Source organism: Adelges cooleyi, unplaced genomic scaffold, assembly GCF_023614345.1.
Source record: "Adelges cooleyi isolate 19-005CV unplaced genomic scaffold, UGA_ACOO_1.1 ACOO_flye_CR_arks_rails_tigmint_CR_PRNA_2, whole genome shotgun sequence".
In the NCBI taxonomy this organism is placed as follows: Eukaryota; Metazoa; Arthropoda; class Insecta; order Hemiptera; family Adelgidae; genus Adelges; species Adelges cooleyi.
In genome coordinates this window covers 7,076,565-7,096,268 of record NW_026095860.1, presented here as the reverse complement: position 1 = coordinate 7,096,268, position 19,704 = coordinate 7,076,565, and the positions used below count along the sequence as shown (strand labels likewise).

Genomic DNA, 19,704 nt, shown 5'->3' with positions numbered 1-19,704 from the left:
GTCCGATATTTTGACAGATCACTAAAATCTCAATTGGTTCAATGATGGCGATTACAAATCAAAAGGAATGGTGTTCAGCGAAAACGTCTGGTTTTTTCGATGCTATTTCACTCATAGGTGTGATAAAATACTCGGTTAAATAATAATAATTATTATACAAAACATAGATCACTATAGACGCATAGATTAAATATATACTGTATGAAATCTATTATTAAAAAATAACATACGTGAAGGGTGGAAGTTTTCTAGTCTTTATGCAAATATGAATCTAGGACATTATCTCCTCATAATGAAAAAATGTAACCAACTTACATGGACAATAGGCATATTCCAAAATCTTTACAATGAATAACAAGTTGGATAGTAGTTTCTTTTATAAATTAAAATGCACAATTTAGGTAGGTAAACAACTTTAAACAACTAAAAATATATGTATAATTTGTTTTAAAAATAATATCACAAGTATAATAATTAAAATAATTGCACATCTTTTTCCTAAGGTTTTTGAAATTATCAAAATTTTCATTTATAACAACTGTTTCATTTTTCATGATTCAGGTCAAAGCTTTACACAATTGAAATGATCTATGATAGTTAAATGGCGATAAGTAATTGGAAACAATTAACACCACAGAATGTAATAAAACAATATATGTGAACTGCATATATCTTATGTAGTTTGTACTCAGTTGAGTATATTGTACAACAAAATTTCACGTCTTATTTAGAACAAAACCAAAAACATTTCTAATACATCGTTTTTGAAAATATTTGAGTTGAAGAAACTTACAGAATAAAAATTTTTATTTTCTTATTTTCGTTTGTTATAAAAATGTTTTTTTTAATTCTACTTTAATTTTTAGCTTAGAGTCAGCAAAAAATAATGAACTTTGGTCCTTGTTCCAAAAAAAAAATGTTTGTTATACAGTTATATTAGTAGACCTTTAATAGAGGTATAATTTAAATAGCTATTTTTTTCATTTTATAGTTTACCAAAAATAAATAAGTGTTTTAACATTATATTTTATAATAAATTGTAAACATTTACGAACTAGAGTTGCACATATTCTTTGTTTTTTAAGAAAATACCAGCACACTGAAAAATAGCAGTTTATTTTGCATAGCAGCTATTTTGTAATATAGGAGACACATATAACTCATATAACAAGCGTAAATCGGAATCAGATATAAATAGCGAAAATATATGTAGAATGTAGAAAATTATAAAGTATTAGTATTCTTTATATAAGAAGAAAGAAAATAGGAATTGAATGTTTAATAACTCTTATTGTCATAGCCATAAATAGTGGGGGTAAAAAACCTTAAAATTACTATTCAGAAATCGAAATAAAGAAAAACGTTACCATCTCTTGTAAGATAAGGAGACGAACTTATAGCCTTATAAAGTAGCTTATGCGAATATTTTTTGTTTTATAAATTGGCTACATAAAAATCAACCCAGACGTTAAATAGGTATCACTGGTCTAGAAAAAAAATAAAAAATCATGGTTACAACTAAAATCAATACCTTCTCAAAACACGTCGAAGCCAAAATGATTGCCAGCTGATCTATTATTTATTTAACATGGCTGGAAAGTTTTAAGCATTATTTATAAAATATCTAGCTAATCTACATTATAATCAAAGTATGGGTGTAAGTCAATTGTTATTGTTGTACGTTTTGTTTATGACGTCGTTATACTTCATCTATGCACTGTATTAATGCGCACAAAAATATACAAATATACTACTTATAACATTGATTTTATAGTAATCAGTTTTAAAATAATTACAAAAAAAATACGCATTTTTCAGCTATAACTTGAAAGGGGCTGTAAGTAGGCAAAATAACTACTTTGAAATTTTTATTATTATATTTTTAATTTCGAAACTAATTTTGATGACGGTTTACCATACAACTGTTGACTATAATTCAAATATTTTGCAGTTCAACCGTCAACGAAAACCCGGTTAGCTTATAACCAATTTTTTTTTCATATCGTTCTCAAGTCATAATACTACATTGTTTGTCTTCGCGGCGCTTCATATAGACAATTGTGCTACACTCATGTATTTAAACCAACTAAAGTTACAGTTACATAAATGATGTATTTTCACATTATTTTGTATTGTCGTAGCCGGCATCTTATATGGTGCGTTAATGAATAATTAGAGTAATTGAATACGGTACGAAATGCCTCAATTTATAAGTATATCGTCAACTGTTAGTAAAAATAGTTTTAATTATTTTATTACTATCATCTTATTAGAAAATGCGTTATCAGTTTGGTATTAAATGATAAGAAATTCCTTCATTGTACGAATTACAATCACAAATTAGTTTTAACTTTTATCTAATCTGTATTACAAACACATACTTGTGTACCTACACTTATCTATGGAGTATGGTTACAAATTATTACAATTTAACGTTTTATTATTATAAGGATTGTTCTTGAGAAATAAATATAATATAATATATATATTATAAAATGTTGCGCAGTTGTTTTTTTAATGTTTAAAAAATATATCGTCAAAATGGAAAAAGTTATTAAACAATTGGGTTGTGAAGTTCGTGGAATTGACTTGAAAGTGGAAAGCCGACCTGAAAGTAAGCAATTACTTTATGTTTAAGTAAATAATGGAATGTAATTTTTGTTTTTAAATAACGTATGTGTGGGTTCAGTTATACATCAGATAAAAAAAGATGTCATAGAACATAGATTATTGATTTTTAAAGATCAAGGAATTATAAGCGGTAACAGACATGTTGAAATAAGCAAATGGTTTGGCGAATTAGAGTCTACTTTTTATAAACATCCAAAGTCACCCCATCCGGATGTATTCCGTGTTTCAAACGATGAGAATGAAGGGTGTACAGGTTAAATGCAAAATATTTTTACTTTAGAAACTATTTAATATAAACTTTCTAAAGTCGGCATTATGTATGAATAGGTGTTGGGCGCTCGGGTTGGCACATAGATGGGACGTTTCAGCCTGCGCCATTTGCTTATTCTTTGTATCATATGGCATCTGTTCCCAAAGAAGGTGCAACTTTATTTGTTCCTCTAACTGAACTTATTGAGAGTTTGGATAAAAAAACATATGAATGGTGGAATCAAGCTTGGATGGAGAGTGATCGTAGGTCTGGGCCCATACATCCATTAATTTACCGTCATCCGCAATCAGGGAAAAAAGTGTGTATATTAATTAATTAAAAAATATTTGTTTAATTGATTAAAAAAATTTAGGTAATCGATGTTTGTATAATTAGGTACTATGTTTTCATTTGGGAATGACCAGTAATTTTATATGGAATTACAAACAGCCATCACAAAAGGTTGCCACAGATGAAGAATGTCAACAACTTTTTAATTCAATATATAATGAAATTAATCAAGACAACGGGAAATATATTTATGAACATAAGGTATTTTCGCTTTGACTTTTAAGAGTTGATTATTCGGAATGCTTCTGAACTTTTTCAAAAAAAATATTCTAACTACACAGATATACATTAGAATAATAAACTCTGAATTAATAGACTTTTTCGTGAACATATATGCTCACTGACTGTGGTAGTTCCTAAAATATTTTGTTGACAAGTAGGCAAAGTACATTATTAAGACTCTGATTTTAAAGCGTTAAGTATTTTTTCCAGACCTCCGTGCCACGTACTAGATTTTTTAAAGGTGAATTGAATTTGTTTAAACCGGACCAATAAAAGTTAATATATATGTTTTAACTTGATTATTTCACTATCTAAATAGTATACTAAATATAATATTACACTCTAAAACCATAGACCTTATACTACTAGACGGAGCATGCATGTAGTTCCAGTGAGCTAATGTGACTGTGGTGTTGGCGGGACTTAATGACGTCATTAGGTCATGTGCCCATGAGCATTCAAGTTTTCAGTTTGGTAATGTATCTAAATATACTTATATTTATATCGGTATATATTATATGACGATAGCCGTGTTCACATCACTTGACCGCATCCCACCCAAATGATAAGTCTATTAGTATGAGCTTTATGATTAAAATACAACCATTCTTATCATGTCTGAGTATTCCATTTTATGTACAAAAAATTCTTATTTTCGGTTTGTCATGTAAGAAACTTAGTCTACTTTCAAATATACCCGCCACACATTACTGAAAGAAGTCAGAAAATTTTCTGTTTTAAATTCCTTTAACTGGTGTAGCATAATTGGCCAGCTAATAATAAATCCCTATATATGTATAGGAATAAACTAATTACGTTAAAGTTTAATACCTAATTAAATACCTATATAAAAAAAATGTTTTAATAATAGTTATTTTAAATAATTATTACAATTATATAATTTGTATTAAAAGAAAAAATACAAATTTTTTAATACAATATTTAATTGATATTTCAGTGGGAAGCTGGTGATTTTATCATATCCGATAATTTAGGTGTTGGCCACTTTGCTCACTCTAGTACGCAAGCACCTACAAGTGAAGTTGGTCTAAGAGTACTACACAGAACTACCGTAAAAGGAACCATTCCACCAAAAAAATAATTTATTTATTTTATCAAATTTATATTACCATACTACACTAGCCAAAATGTTAAAATATATCAATATTTATAAAATATGTTTTAATCGTGATTGTGATATATTAATAAATAAACTATTAAGTGTTAATTTAAGTTCAGACTAATCTATAGCAATAATAGTTATATCAATAGTTATCGTGAATTAATTCGCTTTTACATCGGGGTAGACCATCAGTCGCGTCATTGTTTTGTTATCAAATGTAATTGAACTGCTCACTGGTCAATAAAATAAAATACCATACTCGATGGCATGATTTTACGAATAACTGATAATAATTCCAATAGTCAATAACTAATTATTATCTTGGTGTTTCGATAGACGCATTGTGTTTTAATTTTCACGGAAAGCAAACCTCATATTTACACACTTGTTACTACCACAGCAAAAAAGAAATAAAAGATCTTGCAATTTGACAAATAAATTGTTTTAAAATAATTTTTATTGTTAATTATGATAATTGATGTATCTATAACTATTATTATTAGTGGGGCATGTATACTGTTGTATGCATAAATAATAAATATGTATTACATTGTAACCTTAAAAAATTGTCAAAAAATAAAATATTTATATATAATATAATATACAATTTGAATCACTTTTTCTAAGTGTTAAAGGGGGCTCCATACAGGCCATTTTTTCAGTCAAAACACATCATTTGTTGTCCATTGCACAGGCCGAACCAGTGATCCGATAAGCAAACTAAAAACAGATTTGAATTTGTCATAAAGTTTGCTTGAGATCGGCCGAGGTACTTTTTTCAATTTTTAATTTTAACCCTTTCCAAATTTGAAATGTAATAAAAACATTCAAACGTGTTTTTTACGTAGTAGGAAATAGGAATAAGATATCAAAAAAGTACCTCGGTAGATCTCTAGTAAATTTCATGACAAATTCAAATCTGTTTTCAGATTACTTATCGGATTATTGGTTCGGCCTGTGCGATGAACAAAAAATGTACTATTAACTAAAATGGCTTTTACTCATAGAAAAAATGATTTTAATTAAAAATTAACCATTAAGTTGATACAAATTCGAAATTTATTAAAACCACTTTTTTTTAAAAATTGCCTATACAAAACTCCTTAAAAGTGGTCTGTAGGGAGCCCTCTTAAAAGGGCGTCGCACCGGTGATTTTCAGTGGTAAAAACATGTTTAAGCAGACTGAAAATAACTTGCTTAATTTTGGTTTTAGAGTATAAGCACACATTCATTTTTTGGAAAGTTACAGTCGTTTAAAAATGTTAAAATAGTCGTTATTTCTAAACTATATATTGAGCGTTATACTTAGAATAATGAAAAAAGCGTATTGTCTTGCCCTCCGAATTATTGTTCTCTTTTAATTTTATAATGGGTGCTTTTACTCTAAATCCAAAATTAAACGAGTTATTTTCAGTCTGCTTATAAAAGTTGAGATAAAAAAACATTTTTAAATCGCTTTCAAGGATGCTGTGATAGTCCAGAAAATAAATTAACTACCAAAATAGAGTCCTAGTTATTGAACTAATAATTACACATCACAGTTTTACCTTTAAATTAAGATTTTGTAAAAATTGCCTATACTTTACTCCTTAAAAATGGGCGGTGCGACGCCCTCTTAAGGGAATTTCATGCGGTCTGCTTTTAAAGAGTTTTATATTGGCAATACTTAAGAAAAATTAAGTTTTAATAAATTTCGACCATGTCAAATATCAATTAATTTACCGGTTAATTTGTATGAGCTTAATATATTTTTTTAATTTAAATAATTATATCTCTGAGTAAAAGCCATTTTTGTTTATTTTACAGAATTAAAATCGGACCATCCTAAGTAGTCGAAATTTTGTCAGGCTTTTTGGTCTAAAACGTCAAAAAAACAGACCGCTTGCAGACCTTAGATGTTAAGTTTTTCCTGGAATATTTGAAATGTTCTGTCGTAAACAATCTTACAATATTAATTATTTCAGTGTAGGTATACTGGGAAGTCTTTGCTTTCAAAAAAGAAAACATAGGGATTTATATTATTTGAAACTTAAATCTTATGAATTTAACCAACTTTTTTAATACAGAATAATTTTCTAAAAATGTTGACCAGTTAATAACTAGTTTTGGATAATAACTTTTTAAGCTACTAAAGTTTAGAATCTATGACGGGAGGTGGAGTGCGATAGGGCAATGCGCGCAGATAAAAATAATTCTTCCTTTTCCCGTTATAAACTTTAAAGGTATTTGTCCAAAACTGGTTTTTGACCACTCGAAATGTTTTGCAAATTACTTCTTTATTCAAAAAGTTAATTAAATACCTATATACATTATCATTTAAGTTTTATAAGTTAATAGCGTTCTGGAAATTTCTAATAGGTAAAGGTAAATATTTGGTAGTTTTATAATTATGTACAATAATATAAACAAACATTTTTTTCAAAAAGAAGAACTTTAAAATTGTAATTTTTTTTTTGTGATTTTGAGTATCTTGTCCTAAATGAATCGCACTATAATATATTAAATATGTGGGGGCTTTATATACATATTTAACATTTATATGTATTATGGCCTATAGGTATTACAATTTACATGCACAGGTCTTATACCAAAAGCCCTTCCAAAATCCACACCCGCTTCTAATAATGGCAATAGAGCACTAATCACTTTCTAGACAATCGTGTCTGAAATAAATAATATTCGTTTGTCACGCTATCGGCTGTTCGGTGAAGCGTTTTTTCTTCTTTTTTGTAGTAATCATCTCTCAACATTCACAATATGTCTAACGTCACTGATATCGCAGTCGCGCCGTGATAACTGATAATTTTATATCTATGCCGGTCGCGGGTCGTGCCATATTTATGAGATTATTATTATTATATCGATTTTTAATTATGATAATGAGAGATCCAAGTAATCCATACAAATGGTGATGACTACTAGTTACTACTACTACTACTACTACTGGCAATTACTACCTACTACTACCTACGCCAGTGCGTCGAATCCGAAAATTGCCAATAAACATATGATTGGCGGCTTACCTAGAGCGGAGGAGAACGGGCGGCAGCGGAGAGAGAGCGCTACCGACAAGCTGCTGCCGCCGCCGCCGCTGCTATCGCGTTCCGGCTCGTGCAGTCGTGTTATCAGCGGGTGGCCAACGTGCCCGTTTGCAGCCGAAGGTCTAGTGCATATATATATATATATATTATAATTGTTTAGTAAATTTGTTTTTGTTTTTTTTTTAAATGTAAAAATATTATAAATAATCAAAAAAAAAAAAAAAAGGTATTAGTTTTTCTCGACCGCGTTTTCGGGCTGTGAACGCAACGCGTACCTTATTATAATATTTAATTATTATTATTATTATTATTAATCATTATTATTCATCATACTCGAAGTCTGTGTGCGTGTTTTGCAACGTGTCGTTCCGAAAAAAAAATATTGTCATCAAACCGGCGCGCCGAGACAACGTACGTGGATTTTTAAATGGGGGAGTACAAATTTAGTGTAAATTCTAGTTTAAGTTCAATTGAATACCAATCTTCGGTGAACTCGTCCGGCTTGCAGACTACGTCATCGTCAACGTCGCAGTCCTATTTTGTGGACGACGGACTACAACAGTCGGACGCCGTCGCCGTTAAATCGCAGATCTCACCGTCACCAGTCAATGGCGATCACCAGCTGCCTGCCACCAAGAACATCAACAAAGAGGACTCCGTCATGGCAGCTCTCGGTGCAGGTGACAAGTCAATGGGCAGCCCACAAATACAGTTACCCTCGTCGTATAATAATGAACCTAGTCTTAATGTGATAAACTCTTCAACTAACTCGTCCACGTCCAGCTTATGGTCGGCATCAGTCGACGACACACTCATACACGGATTGAATGCATCGGCTGCTAACAACGCTGTAAGTTATTTTTGTAAATACAAGTTTACTTTGATCATCTTTATTAGTCCCTTTTAGTTTTGTATTTGAATAAAAATACTTTAGTTGGGTAAGTTATATTTTTTAAGTATATTTTGGAAGAATAAACTGTTGTGAGTATTAGCTCTAGCGATTGGGAAAATGTTCAATATTATAATATGCTGCTTTTAAAATATATACAGTGAATATGAAGTTCAATAACATTTAGTGTGTTCATTCTTGATTCACTTATTATATATTTTTACCCAATTCTTTCATAAATCTTATTTACAAAATAATGAGTAATTATGGAATATAAATAACATATTTATATGTTTTTGAGTTAAACGCTACCAAAACTATAGTATAATGCTAGCTATTCTTTCTGTTGTTTAGATATTTTATTTTAGAAACTCAATACTGGTCAGTATTAATAATTGCATATGCATACTCTCAAAATACTGGAATTCTTTTTCAATTAAAAAATATTGGTATGCTTCCATAACAGCTAAGTTTGTGATTTTACCTTGTCTTTGTTGCATTTGTCTAGTTATATATTATTTTAAGTATTTTACATTTGTACATACATTATATAAAAGTAAAAATAATATGCTATGTATTACTATCTTTTTAAAATCATTTATACGTTAAAAGCTATAATTGTTTAATTATTCGATATAATATTAATGGTCGTTAATACAAATTATACTTAAAGGGTAGTTTAACAATACTTAAACTATAGATTAAACTCTTATCTTAATGTTAAGTTCAGTTGGTGCAAATGGCCATAAGTTTCCATTAATTATATGTAAATTAATACTCCATATCAGTAAAATTCATATTTTTTGTCTAATTTTAAATGCTATTCATAAATATTGTATGCATTATATTTCTGCATACTTGGAAAGATAAAATACTTCTTAAAAATGAACTAGGTACATGTTCAGAAATAATTGTTATATTATTTTGAAAATATGACTAGTATAAAATTGAATACTGTGTTTTAAAAAATATTATACTTGCATCTTATAAAACCAACTAAGCATATTTAGCACAGTTAGTAGAAAATGTAAGCTTAAAAAATAAAAAAATAACTGACTTGATGTTAAAATATTAAAAAGTACTACCTATTTAAATTATTATTATTTGTGGTTAAATTGTTTGTTGGTTTATAGTTGTTTAAGTTATCATTATAATCTATGTACTATATTACTCATCTAAATTTAAGTGTTAAGGTATTATTTATATGAATTATATTTTAAAATAGGAACTGGTTGGGTAGAGTTTACTATCCAATCTTTCAATTAGTTAAACAAGTTTACAAGTATTAAAACTCTACTTGGAAACAATATTTTTATTGTAATTAAGTCTTGTAACTGTATTTATGAATTTAAAATTTGTATTTGTATTGTTTCATTTATCAGTAAGAAAGTATTTTTTTTAGACTTCTATTTTAGTTTCAAAGCAATGTTGAGAAGATATTAGTGTAGTACCTACTTTTTTCCATTAAAAATTATTAAAGAAAAAATGTACTTTCAGTGTGTTATTAATTTCAAGTGCAATCTATATTTTTAGGTCAAAAACCAATTTCGAATTATACTGATTATTTTTGATCATAAGTAAAAAACAAAACAACCTTCATAATAAAAATTCTTATTATATTGTAAATTTGTAATTTTGCAATTAACAATTACATACAAGTAACATGTTGATTTTACGTTTTTGTTTTAAAAATGTGAAGTGTTAGGAAAAGTCTGTTTTTTCTATTTGTTTTGTTTAATAATGCACGCTGCACCATGACTTAAACATTTATTTCTTATCCAATCTTGCTCGTTAATACTATTCCACATTTATGTAAACACACAGACCCACTAATTTTTAATGTTTCCACGGCTACTCCCCTTAAAAATCTTCCACGTCGCCTAAATAGTAAGTTTCCACGCGATATATTAATGCTTGAATAACAAAAAATAAATTCTAACCACTATTATATTCATAAAGTTAAAATCTAAAGTAGTTTTAATGGACACCTCTTCTTTCATGTCAGCATGTCTAACGAACAAATATTTTGGTGCCTTATGTACTTATAATAATTTAATTCAACGCAATAACTTTGCTAATTAAAACCCTGCTAATTAAAATTTACCGAACGTCTTAAGTCTTAAACTGCGCGTGAAATATAGTGACCAAGCGCTTATCTCTGTCAAAATTAGTTTGTTTAAGAATTAAAGAAGTACTTGTTTATTAATGTAATTATCTGTCAACTACGCTTCAAGTCAAACTTATTTTAAAATCAATGAGTGAAAATTATATAAAATGACAAACCGACTCGGCTAAATAAACGCATTACGCAAATTTTTGAAATTGCTACCGAGGAGAAAAAATTGTGAAAAGAAAAGTTAAAAAGCCTTTTTCGCCATATCCCCTACAAATGGGGTCGACCGGCCAATTCCGCTTTCTCCGTCACACACAAATTCATCGCCATTGTTTTATTCACTCCACAAACACACCTATAAGTAAAAGTGTAATGCAATGTTTTGTAGTAATTATTTTATTTTGATTTTAGAATTTTTCAAACGCCATGTACAATCCTGCTATGGGACCTCATCATCAACAACAACAACCACAACAACAGCAACACCACCATAGGCGTCAACCGTCTGGTGCTACTCATAACTTTCCGCACAATTTGTCCAGACAACTGCAACAGTCAGCCCATCCGCAGAATCTGTACATGGCCAGCAAGGGCTACTCGTGGTCGCAGTCACACCAAAATTCGTGGCTCAATTCTAGTCAAAACCAAAGCGGTATTGCTGGGTCTTCGTGGAACCGCGGACGTTCTGTACCAAATTTAAACCCAATACATGCTATGTCAGGCCGCAAGCCAAACGCTAATTACAACCATCATCAGCATCAACACAACCCTTCAAACTCGTCGAAATTCAGACGGAGCACATCCTATCCCGGAAAAGCTTTATTCAATCAAAATGCGCCATCAAATTTCGAAATAAACAACATTGACGAGACGGAAGTGATGAATTACCAGGTAAGAGTTTTTGTTTTCAGCAATATTTTTTATTTTTTGGTATCTGTAAGCATTAATAACTAAAGCTAAACTAGAGCCTTGATAATGAACAGAATAGTCAACTCGAGTGACTGTGTTCTGTTGGTTAATTCGTTTTCATTGTCGTTGGGTTATATATTAACCGTGAAAAATGGACGACAAAACAGATACAGTTAAGAACTTATAATGAACGAGTAACGGCCGCTAAGTTGGTCACTTTCGTAATTAAGGCTCTTTGGCTAAAATTATAGCCAGGCCGGTTTATTCAAATAGCAGATTCACTGATCAAAAATCATGCCCGAAAGGCTACCTACGGGTTAGAAGGTCAAAAATTAGAAACGGTCACTCCTTCCTCCAAAAAATCTTGAAAAAACATTAAAAAAAATTAGGGCAGGTACAATATAGAATTTCGAAATATGTATTTTTTGGACAGTTTGTCGGTGCTATTGCCCCTTTGGTGAATCTCAATAAACAGGATGTCTGTGTAATGTTATCGTAGTCACGAATATGCCCTCACCTTCTCAAAAAAAAAAAGGAAGTTTTTGGTTTTTCTTAGAATTGTGTATCATTAGCATCAATCGATAAGTTCGGCGGTCTGAGCATAGCAATAGTCATAATCTATGAACTGTATATTCTGTTCAGTAGTAATAATCTATGACATAACGACAATGTTTGTTGCAAACGTTGAACAAGTTCCTCTAAAATACCATGACCTGACTGCTCAGTCCGGGTTCGTGAAGACGGATTAAACTCATCTTTTCGCCTATCTGTTTAATTTCACCTGACTAAATTCCCTTGCCGGTATCCAAGCTTTCCGAATCATTAGTATAGCGATCTCAGCGGGATATTAAAGTAGCGTAAATGACCACCCTAATGTTGTTACTTTGTCTTTGCACTTCCTGTGGTGTGTAATTAATGTGAGTTGCGATCTGTTAAAAAGAATTTCGGTTGGAACCAAAACTCTAGTAAAACATATCAGTTTATTTTTAAACTACCTCGCAGGGGTGAAAAAAATATTCCTTTCGTGACTAAATATATCAGTAAATTCAATTGTATTATTCGTGTATGGTTTATGTACAAAATGAATCAAATAGGGCAAGGGTAATAATTGTTTGCTCAAAAAATTACAAATGTATATAGCAAAATAGATAGCATTCGAGTCGGTATCGATAAAAGGATATTGATTGAAAGAGAAGTAACGTCGTACAAATATGTATTAATAATTATAAAGGAAACTTATAAAAACAAATACATTTTCAAGTATATAATACTATTTTTATTGTCTTTAAGTTTATTAAGTATTATAATCGTCATGAAACGCAGTGAACGAACTCATGAATTGGTTTGATTAGGTACTTTTATTATTATTATTATTATTACTATCTTGTAATATCATACGTTTAATGATTTATTGTGCACATAAAAAACATATAATTTTGTATACTACTTGTTATATATTCGAGGATGATTGGTTGTACGGATATTATTATTATTATTACGGATGTATTATTGGTATTTCCGACTAAACTAAAAGAAAAATTTGCAGATTTCTTTTGTACATCTTGAACAATAAAAATGTAAAAATGATTATGGTATTTGCTACAATTATTATCTATCGATATAATTAATATTCATTGCGGTTTGCAGAGGGATGATTAAATTCTCAGTGTGAGATCATGATTTGAATATTTAGTTGATTTTAGATTAAGGCATTAGATATTTCGATTTAAATTGTGTTACATCCCACATCGATTGAATATCTAAATCATTATTAAATAGGATTTTTTTTTGTTGCTACTTATTATAATATTATAATCAACAAGATAGTACAGTAACATGTATTGTATATGCATTATACTGTTGTTACATAATATTAAAAGTACAATTACGTAGCTACATTGCTAGTATTGTTCAATATGCTTTTAAAACAAATTATTTTATTTCATTAATGTGCTAATTGTGTGACTGTGATTTGTACTCGAACCTCTTTAAAATATTGTCACCGTATTATTTTTCTTAAAAATGTTAGCCAAGAGGCGAGTTTTCCATCGTTTACAATAATTTTGTGATACTTGTACTAGTTGAATGCTTTTTTAATGCATCTAATACACATTCAATTAGAATTTGGAATGCTGAACGCTTAACAAATTCAGTATATTTATATGGGTTTATATATATTTGCATTTAAAGTATTTGTTTTGTATATTTTCAATAACTGTATTTTTAGCTTCGACTAAACTTTTTTTATGGTTTTGAAGCAAATATAGGAAATGCAAAAGCATATTTTTGTAGTAAATCTAAGTTGTATTTAATTACAATCACGACGAAAATAATATGTACGATATTGTTTTATTCGTTTTATCAAAAACTCTGTAACTCTATAATATAACATTTAAAATTGTATTTCGTTCAAACATCAAGTAGTCAGTGATTTTTGTCACAATTATTATTACCGTTAGCTCTTTTTTTACAATATATAATTCAGATGTTGTTAAATATGTATTTTTACTAATGAAGTGACAGCAATAACGTGGTGTGTGCTGTTGGAAATCAGTTCGTTGTTGCTCCTCGTTACTTGTTCGGTCCTACCGTTGAATAGTATTAATAATGTACGTTTTTTTGTATTTTTGTTGCCCTCGGTGACAGCCAAACTATGTTTCTCTGTCGGTTGTTAATGTATTTGTTTCAAAAAGCGGCTGACGCAGGCGTTAAGAAGACCCTTGGCTCAACGGTCAATAAAAATAGTAGCCTGGTCGGCGACGAGCGTTAACGATGACGGCGGTGAATCCGAGAGAGGTTTCTGTGTCGCCGCCACCGGGTTGCAACGTGCACAAAATATAACAAACGTGCGGTTGGCAAGTGACTCCATTCAGGTCGAGGCACTTGTCGCGGGGTAATACGCGACGATCACGCGCAAAGAAATTTGAAGTTTTCTCAAAGGTCAGATAATTACACCGTAAGGTTTGTCGTGGGTTCGCCAAGAACGAATTTTAGATGGTGTCTGCTATAAGCTAAAAATGTTATGTGTCTGTCATCCACTAGATAGTTTTTTACCAACCAACCATCATTATAGAAAACCACAAACATAAAGTAACTCCAAGACCGTTACTTTGCGTGCGTCGAAATCTGTATAATTTTTTTTTAGTCTCTTAAATTAAAAAAAAAAAAACTGCGAGGTACACTTCGATTTCTTACGGGCGGGAGGGGGGAGTCCTTTGCTAGAATTGGTGTTTTCTATCAAAAGGGGAAAAAGAGTAAAAATAAGATAAAAAACTGTTTTTGTCATTTATAGAAAAACAATTAAATTATAACAGTGAACAGTTATATTTTGGTTGTCAGGGCTACAACAAAGGTTTGTAGTTTGAGGATATTCTGTACCCTTTGTTTTAACTGTACTGCTTAATATAATTGTCATGTTATAAATTGAACCGCGGGGGTCATTTTACCCCTCAAACCTCCCCAGGGATGTTTAGGCAACTGATTAGATTTGTGCATAATGTAATGGTATGGTTTAACAAAGAGGATCCCAGTAAAGTCCTCGTTCTGACATTGAGGTTTTTACATTGTAGTACAATTTGTATTATTTAGTTTCACTTATAACCCTTGTATCAGTCGCCCACCTGCTAGGCCTTTTTTGTGGAAACCTTATCGGTGTGTAAAATTTTGATTTGTGAATCATCATTAAATTACAACATTTTTTTATTATTATTGATGTGTGATGACTACCTGAACGTAGGTGAATTTAAAAATATACAACATAACATAAATATAAGATACAGCGCATAAAGTTGGCCGGTGTAGTAGTATCCGCGTGGACGGTTTGACGGCAGTTATAATTACTCCTTTTCGAAATTCTTCTGATGTTGGTGTTATCTAAAAATAGTGTTGGTGGCAGCTATGTTAGATTCCAACGTTTGCCGCACACAATATTCGTTGTCATATATGCGGTGTTTAGTGTTTACTGCTAAATCAGATTATTCTGTACTGTGCTACGATTTTTGAGACGACACGGCCTGCTAGGATTGATATGGTGATAGGAAGGGAGGGCAAGAGGAGTGGGAGACTGTGAAGCATCCACACAGCGCCTGTTGTGCCAAGTGTTTGTGGGGATGAAATGTTTCGTTTACCCAAGTTTTACCCGACAACGGCTATTATTATACGTCTGGACACACTAGACGCACGAACGTCGTATTTGGCCTCCGTTCAACTAGGGCAGATCGTCGTCGTTGACCAGTCAAACAGTATGATAGCCTTAAAATAATCTGTTAACCGAACACGAGATCATTTTGCCAACCGGATTCCGTGTGGACTGTTCATTTTTTTATTGAAATTTCGAGCACAAGATACTTGAAAATTTGTTTAATGCAAGAACCACTCATCATAAAATTACCTAAAGCTAAAGGTATAAAATGTTTAATCATATTGGTATCGGATTTTGCATGACGCCAATTTTCGACTTACCCCATTTATTTCCTATCAGCACAAGTGTAATGTGTTATATTTGAGAAATACTATCCACGTGTGTGCGTGTGTATAAATTAGTGATACGTCAATCATATCAAATTCGTTTGTATCTTATATTTTATTAGCTGTAATATTTATTATTTATTTAACTACTTATCACTTATTATGTATGCTGGAAAATAGAGTTATGGTTTTTTTTTATCATTAAGAATGAAAAACAATCTGTTGCAGTTGTTGACCTGTGTGCTTGTTACGGGATTATGGTTAAAGTTGACCTTCAATTTAACTTATTTTACTTACTACATAATTATGTTGGAAGTGGAAATCATATATTTAATTGAGAATGACGAGATTTGTTGTCTGTTATATCTTTAGGATTAACATAACGGAAGTCGATTTACTGTGTCGAATATTATTTCCCACATTGTGTGTTGGACAGGTTTTAACGGACTATACATTTCCGCATTGTTAAACTTTTAGTTTGTTAAATCTCACGATTCTAATTGTGCGCTGTTCAAAAGTTACTTCCGACGTCGATATATACTATACAGATGTTATAGATCAATATTACAATTTATACTTGAACCGAGAAAGTGATGGGTTGACCGACAATAATATATTGAATTCTAGCCTATCGGATGAAAGAGACAGCATATTATTTTGTATTTTATGTGTCGTGTATAAACTGTTAAGCGGTGACAACATTTTACCAGTAACGCGTGCGCACTTAAAATAGAGGTCAACGTACGTTTCACTCGCTTGGGGGTGCTCAATAAAAATATATCCCATACCGAGTTGTTACGATTTATCTAATTACTTTATAGATAAATAAAAGTGGTAAGCATTAAATAAACATTAATTTTTCATGTCGATATTAGTGTTTTGTATCAACAAACATTTCTAATAACAGCATACAATCATTAATCATATTATAATTAAACGATTCTATCCGAGGGACTTAAGCTACACTGTTGACAAATGTGTATTTTTTATGTTGTATATTTTTCAACAAATGTCTTTATTTTTACGAGTTTTCTATATTTTAATTTAAATGTACTACACATTTTTCTTCTGCCAAGACGTCTCTTATCCTCGATTTTCTTTTGAGAGAAGAAAAACAAATCTAAACAATTAGGCGTGTCTAAGTCGCTAAATGGGTTAAATTAACGTGCTGTGTCAACTCACAACAGCTCTGGAACCTATTTCTTAAAGATTTTACACATAAACTTGCTAATAAAGAATATTATGGATTATTAATCATCTTGTTTTAACTAGAGCAGCGAGACAATAATATGATCGATTAGGTATTGTATATTAATTAATAAGTATAATGTATATACATAATGCTTTATGTAATATTTGTAATTATAAATTGTGAAAGGCTTTCAACACTCGTTTTCTACTACATAATTTAGTTTAATAAAATATAATAAAACTTTACTTTAGGCAAAAAGGAAATTATGTTTATTAAAAGTTAACATTTGTTATTCTAGCAAATTACGAGTATAAGAATTTTACTGGTGCTTAAATTCGTTTTTTCAGTTTTTAAGACTACAGTAATAATTACAAATTCAAAACTTTGTAATTTATGGATTTTACTAATGATGGAGGTCTGCATTTTTTGTCATTTATGAACGATCGTACGTTTTAAGCTTTGTTTAAAATTTGTCGTATCTTTGTCAACAGAAAAGTAATAAATATTAATGAAGTATAAAGAATTGTTTGGAAAGTTACGTATTTTCATAATTCAAAAGCATTTCTTTGTGCACTGCAACTAAAAAACAAAACTACGTACAATGTATTGTTTGCGGAAACTAGAAATGCAGCATCAAGATTGGGATAATAACAAGTTTTTTTTTAAAGTTAGTTTTATTAAATGGGAATATTTATTATAATATCATAAGTTTTTAAGTATTCATTTATTCTTATTTTTTTTTCAAAAAGATAATGGGCCCGTTGAACAAGTTTATACGGGGGTCGGTCGTTTAACTTTAAAATTATCCAAATATAAGGATAGTTACATAATACATTGATCATTTGAAATTAATTTATTCACTAATAAAACCATTTCTCCATTTACAAAACTGCTTAGTGTTATTAGGAAAAGGTTATGCTGGTTTTTGATCCGAGAGATTTTTTTTTATAATTAAATAGGTCAATTCTATTTTAGCTTCGATGCAACTTAAAAATTATTTTACACCTTATTTTATTAATTGAAACAAGGATATATATAACATGCGTACCTACATGCTCTTACATTTTTAAACAACGTCAACTTGTCTGCTAACAGCTGGCCAAAACTCTGCGTGTCCATGAAATCCTCAAAAAACTCTAAATTGTGTAAAAGGGATGGATAACGTATTCTCTCCAGGTGCATTCGACTAGCAAGATGATAAATCTTAAAAATGAAGGGATAGTTTGCATGAACACGGTTGTATAGGGGCTGAATTAATAATACTGGGGGATGCCTGTAAAAGTGCTTTGGAAGTAAAGGGTCAAGCGTTATGAGCACGCACTGGCATATTAACGATTTTCCAAAAAATGTTGAGTCTTGTGGGCTGGGAGTAAAACGGTGCTTCAATATTACACAACTGCATGATTTTTCGTTTAAAGAATTTTGGTACGTTTTAAAAATCACCGTATTACAATAACTGGATTGTAGATAACAATATGCTATGTGAAACACCAGATCGATAGTCTTCGTACCAAATTAAACTTTTAAAAATATTAAATATCTAATTATTATGTTTAAATATAGAACATTACAATACATTATAGAATTAATAGGTTTTTATGTTTATAAAGACGTTTTAAAAAAGTCAATATTATCAAGATTATTTTTTATAATTATTGAAAAACAAGTATTTTGAGTATTACTTTTCAGAAGCTCTGTAATATTGCTTTTTTGAAATCGGTTATTATTTAAATATCTATCATTCATAATTTAATTTAAAAGAAAATATGTTAGAAAGTTAGTAGCTGTCAGCTGACAGCTACTAATTTTTAAATGTACGAGTATGTGTTACGCGGAAAAAATATATGTTTAAAATAGGGATACATTAAAATATATAGTTGAAATAACTAAATACATATTTAGGCAAACTAAATGTTTTAGTCAATTTAACGCGAAAATGGATTTTGTCCATTGTTTTTTAATAGCGTCATATTAATATTATGTACAAAGTTTGGATTGCTTATAAGAACAAAATTAACTTTTTGGGAAATTAAGGCGTCGTAAAATTAAAATTAAAATACTTATTTATTTTTTATCGGTTTTATGGAAAGAAACGTCTCTGTAATTTTTTACTTTTAGATTTCTTAAATATTATATACATTTCATTTATTATCTCATCTTAAGTTTGAGTTTTTACCAAAGTATGTCCATTAATATTATATTTTCAGTAGGTAAAAGTTATCTACATTGTCCGAACATTTGTTTCACCATTAAAGTGTCAAAATCAAATGAACGGTTTCGTTTGGTTTTTCGGGTTAAATTGTATATAAGTTTGTTGATAGGAGAAGTGGTGGGTAAATTTACTAAACCTAAAATTCTCTGTGGAATATATAATGTTTAATAATGTACACGGTAAAAGCGTAGTAACGTTTCTAATCTGAGCACCGCCAATCGTGTTTTTTTTTGTTTATTCTTTCTAACTTTATGTAGCGAGCATTCTTTGTTTCAGGAAATTTAATTTTTATCAGAAAAATCGT

The 19,704-nt window shown here is 30.2% G+C and overlaps 2 protein-coding genes across 3 annotated transcripts in view; both read left to right on the top strand.

The window, feature by feature from the left end:
* Positions 1–2,379: 2,379 nt before the first annotated feature.
* On the top strand, positions 2,380–4,687 carry LOC126833437 (putative dioxygenase Mb0100). Of its 2 annotated transcripts, none has more exons than XM_050564771.1 (5): positions 2,380–2,614; positions 2,744–2,884; positions 2,959–3,200; positions 3,278–3,433; positions 4,413–4,687. In XM_050564771.1, the coding sequence occupies exons 1-5, from the start codon at positions 2,518–2,520 to the stop codon at positions 4,554–4,556; spliced, it is 780 nt and encodes a 259-aa protein (XP_050420728.1). In that variant the 5' UTR covers positions 2,380–2,517; the 3' UTR covers positions 4,557–4,687. The 2 variants fall into 2 exon arrangements, with proteins under 2 accessions (XP_050420728.1, XP_050420727.1); XM_050564770.1 differs by having other exon boundaries at positions 2,382–2,614; positions 2,690–2,884.
* A 3,137-nt stretch (positions 4,688–7,824) lies between these two features.
* Positions 7,825–19,704, top strand: part of LOC126833381 (cytoplasmic polyadenylation element-binding protein 2) — a 78,489-nt gene continuing 66,609 nt past the window's right edge. Inside the window, exons 1-2 of the mRNA XM_050564678.1 lie at positions 7,825–8,468; positions 11,032–11,511. Of these exons, the coding sequence (XP_050420635.1) occupies positions 8,046–8,468; positions 11,032–11,511 (903 nt within the window). The 5' untranslated portion in view covers positions 7,825–8,045. The remainder of the gene's footprint in view (positions 8,469–11,031; positions 11,512–19,704) is intronic.

Bases quoted from the DNA above. Each gene is read 5' to 3' on its own strand.
- LOC126833437 (XM_050564770.1), top strand. From the start codon at position 2,518: ATGTTTAAAAAATATATCGTCAAAATGGAAAAAGTTATTAAACAATTG. The intron at 2,615-2,689 runs GTAAGCAATTAC...GTGTGGGTTCAG, and splicing joins AGTGGAAAGCCGACCTGAAA to TTATACATCAGATAAAAAAA. The intron at 3,434-4,412 runs GTATTTTCGCTT...TTGATATTTCAG, and splicing joins AATATATTTATGAACATAAG to TGGGAAGCTGGTGATTTTAT.